Source organism: Sander lucioperca, chromosome 12 (genome assembly GCF_008315115.2).
Source record: "Sander lucioperca isolate FBNREF2018 chromosome 12, SLUC_FBN_1.2, whole genome shotgun sequence".
Lineage (NCBI taxonomy): Eukaryota > Metazoa > Chordata > Actinopteri > Perciformes > Percidae > Sander > Sander lucioperca.
The window spans coordinates 23,677,466-23,679,965 of record NC_050184.1 but is presented as its reverse complement, the minus strand read 5'-3'; the positions used below and the strand labels follow the sequence as shown (position 1 = coordinate 23,679,965).

The window sequence follows — 2,500 nt, the reverse complement described above, 5'->3', positions numbered from 1 at the left end:
GTTTTTGACATACTATACTATGACTCTTTATAAGTTTTTGACATACTATACTATGACTCTTTATAAGTTTTTGACATACTATAATAGAGGTCGACCGATTCATCGGTTTTGCCGATTAATCGGCACCGATAGTTGATTGGTGGAACTATCATTATCGGCAAAAATCCATACCGATGGTTGCGTCCGTTGCTGTAGCGGCGCGCGCTGTCATTCATTACACAGTACGCGAGAGCTGAGAAGGGTCTGCTGGCATCATGCGTTACAGTAGAGGCCTCTAGAGGAGAAATAAAAAGTATCACTGATGCCTGGTGTTGTTTATTCTGGACTCGTGTTACTGCGCGCTGCACGGAGAGAACATGCTGCGGAGAAGACTGACATCAGATGGCGTTTAAAGCATCGACAGCAAAAAGGTATGTATACAGTACATATTAATTTGTTGAATAGATGCTGCATTAGTAGAGAAAGAACAGCACAACAGTATGTTTGTTTGCTTTCGAGGCTAAGATGACGCTAAACATTAGCAGTAGGCTAACTTACCTCTAGCGGTTAAAACACGGTCAAAAATAAACGCAAGTCCGACCCAAATGTCAGAATCAGAACCCTAAAGGATCGTCCACGATCCCAAACGGCACCTCTGATTCATATTTAGATCATTTAATAACAGTTAAACGTAGAGAGTTACTGATTGCTGCAGCTAAAAGCTAAGTAGTTAGCCATCACGGGGGTGTCTCTGGTGTCTTTCAGCCTCTACAGGTGATTTTCTCTCCAGCCTGGAACTTGGGCCTTTTTTCAGGGTTGTTGAGCATTAAATCCAAACTGTTACATCCAAGATCTATCCACTTGATGTCCATAATTCATCACGTTTTCGGTCATTTCTGCCGCTAACTCCGTGCTACCCATAGACAGTAGGTGCTACCGACAAGGGGATCTCCCATGATGCCTTGGTTTATGTTTTCAACCAATGGGAAGGCAGGTCCGTTACACATTACGCCTTATATGGGCATCCAAGCGAGAACAAATATATATATAGTATAAAGTGGGAAAGATAGATCCCTCCAGGTCAGAGATCGTCTGTTACCGTTCTAAACCGTCCTACAGAGAAGAATGGCGTCACTGTTTGGAGATAGTTTGTCCTTTATATGAATTATAATGCTCATTATGTTTATTTTTGCACTGGATGACTCCAAATATGTAGGAGAACTGTTTTAGACAACACACATGCTTGTGTAGCATTGCTGTGGGTGTAATATCAATAAATATGACATTATTATTTTGATTATTGGCAAAAGCGTCTGGACTTTTTTTGAAACAATGTATGTATTTTGTCAACTGTATAAGTTATAAATACTATCGGTCGATTAATCGGTTATCGGCAAATACGGCCCAACCTAGCTATCGCTATCGGTAACATCCACTATCGGTCGACCTCTATACTATAATGTGACTTTTTATAAGTTTTTGACATACTATACTATGACTTTTTATTACTTTTTCGGCATACTATACTATGAATTTCTATGACTTTTTCGCAGAGATGTATAGTAACGAAGTAGAACTACTTCACTACTGTACTTAAGTACTAAAAGGCTGTATCTGTACTCTACTGGAGTATTATTTTTTTCTCCTACTTCCACTTTTACTTCAGTACATATTTTCGATGAGTTTAATACTTTTACTCAGATACATTTTTTAAGTGCTGCATCGTTACTCGTTACAATTATGAAAATGTTATGAATCCTTCCAAACCCACATTATCAGTGCCAGAGCAGTAGGTGGCTCTGTCACCTGATTGGCTCATCATTGAGCCAATCAGGCGTTCTGCTGCCTGCACTGACAACACTTGAGCTTGGTTAGTTAGTTTTGAGATGGAAGAACCAGAAACACCACCTTCAACTTGGAGTGATCGTGGTGGTGAGGGTGAGTGACTTAGTCTAATTAGTTTAATATGTAAATAGTTAGGCTATTCTTTCTAAATTATCGGTTAATGTTATGTAGTCATTGTTTTCAAAAAATAGTTCATAAACCTTCATTTGACTAGTCTATTACTGAAGCCAGCCATCACATACTATACTATGACTTTTTATGACCATACCATACTATGACGCCTGCGTCACCACCACTACGAGTTAATTCTCAACCTGTGGGAAACACTGGTATGACAAAAGAAGTCATAAAAAGTCATACTATAGTATGACAAAAGAAGTCATAAGAAGTCCTAAATAGTCGTAGTATAAACCCTCTGCTATTCATACTGACCTCAGCTTCGTTTTCATTGTAGAACCTCTTCTTCATGTCGGGGTCCCAGTCGATGGCCACGTAAGGCTGAGCTACACACACACACACACACACACACACACACACAGACACCCACACACAGCTGCAGTTTGAACACTGATCTAAACTAAGTTATAAATGCAGCAGCAGCTGCTGAGCTCATCTAGAGACCAGAGCTGCTGCTTTGGTCTCTATGGAATCTCACCTCCAATATTATTTAGTTAAG

The 2,500-nt window shown here is 39.8% G+C and overlaps 1 protein-coding gene across 2 annotated transcripts in view; it reads right to left on the bottom strand.

Annotated features, from left to right (window-relative positions):
• The window catches only part of usp11 (ubiquitin specific peptidase 11), a 32,292-nt gene that overhangs the window by 5,435 nt on the left and 24,357 nt on the right, over nucleotides 1–2,500 (bottom strand). For both annotated transcript variants that reach the window (XM_031313162.2, XM_031313163.2), the window contains one exon: nucleotides 2,257–2,327. In XM_031313162.2, coding sequence (XP_031169022.1) covers nucleotides 2,257–2,327 — 71 coding nt within the window. The remainder of the gene's footprint in view (nucleotides 1–2,256; nucleotides 2,328–2,500) is intronic.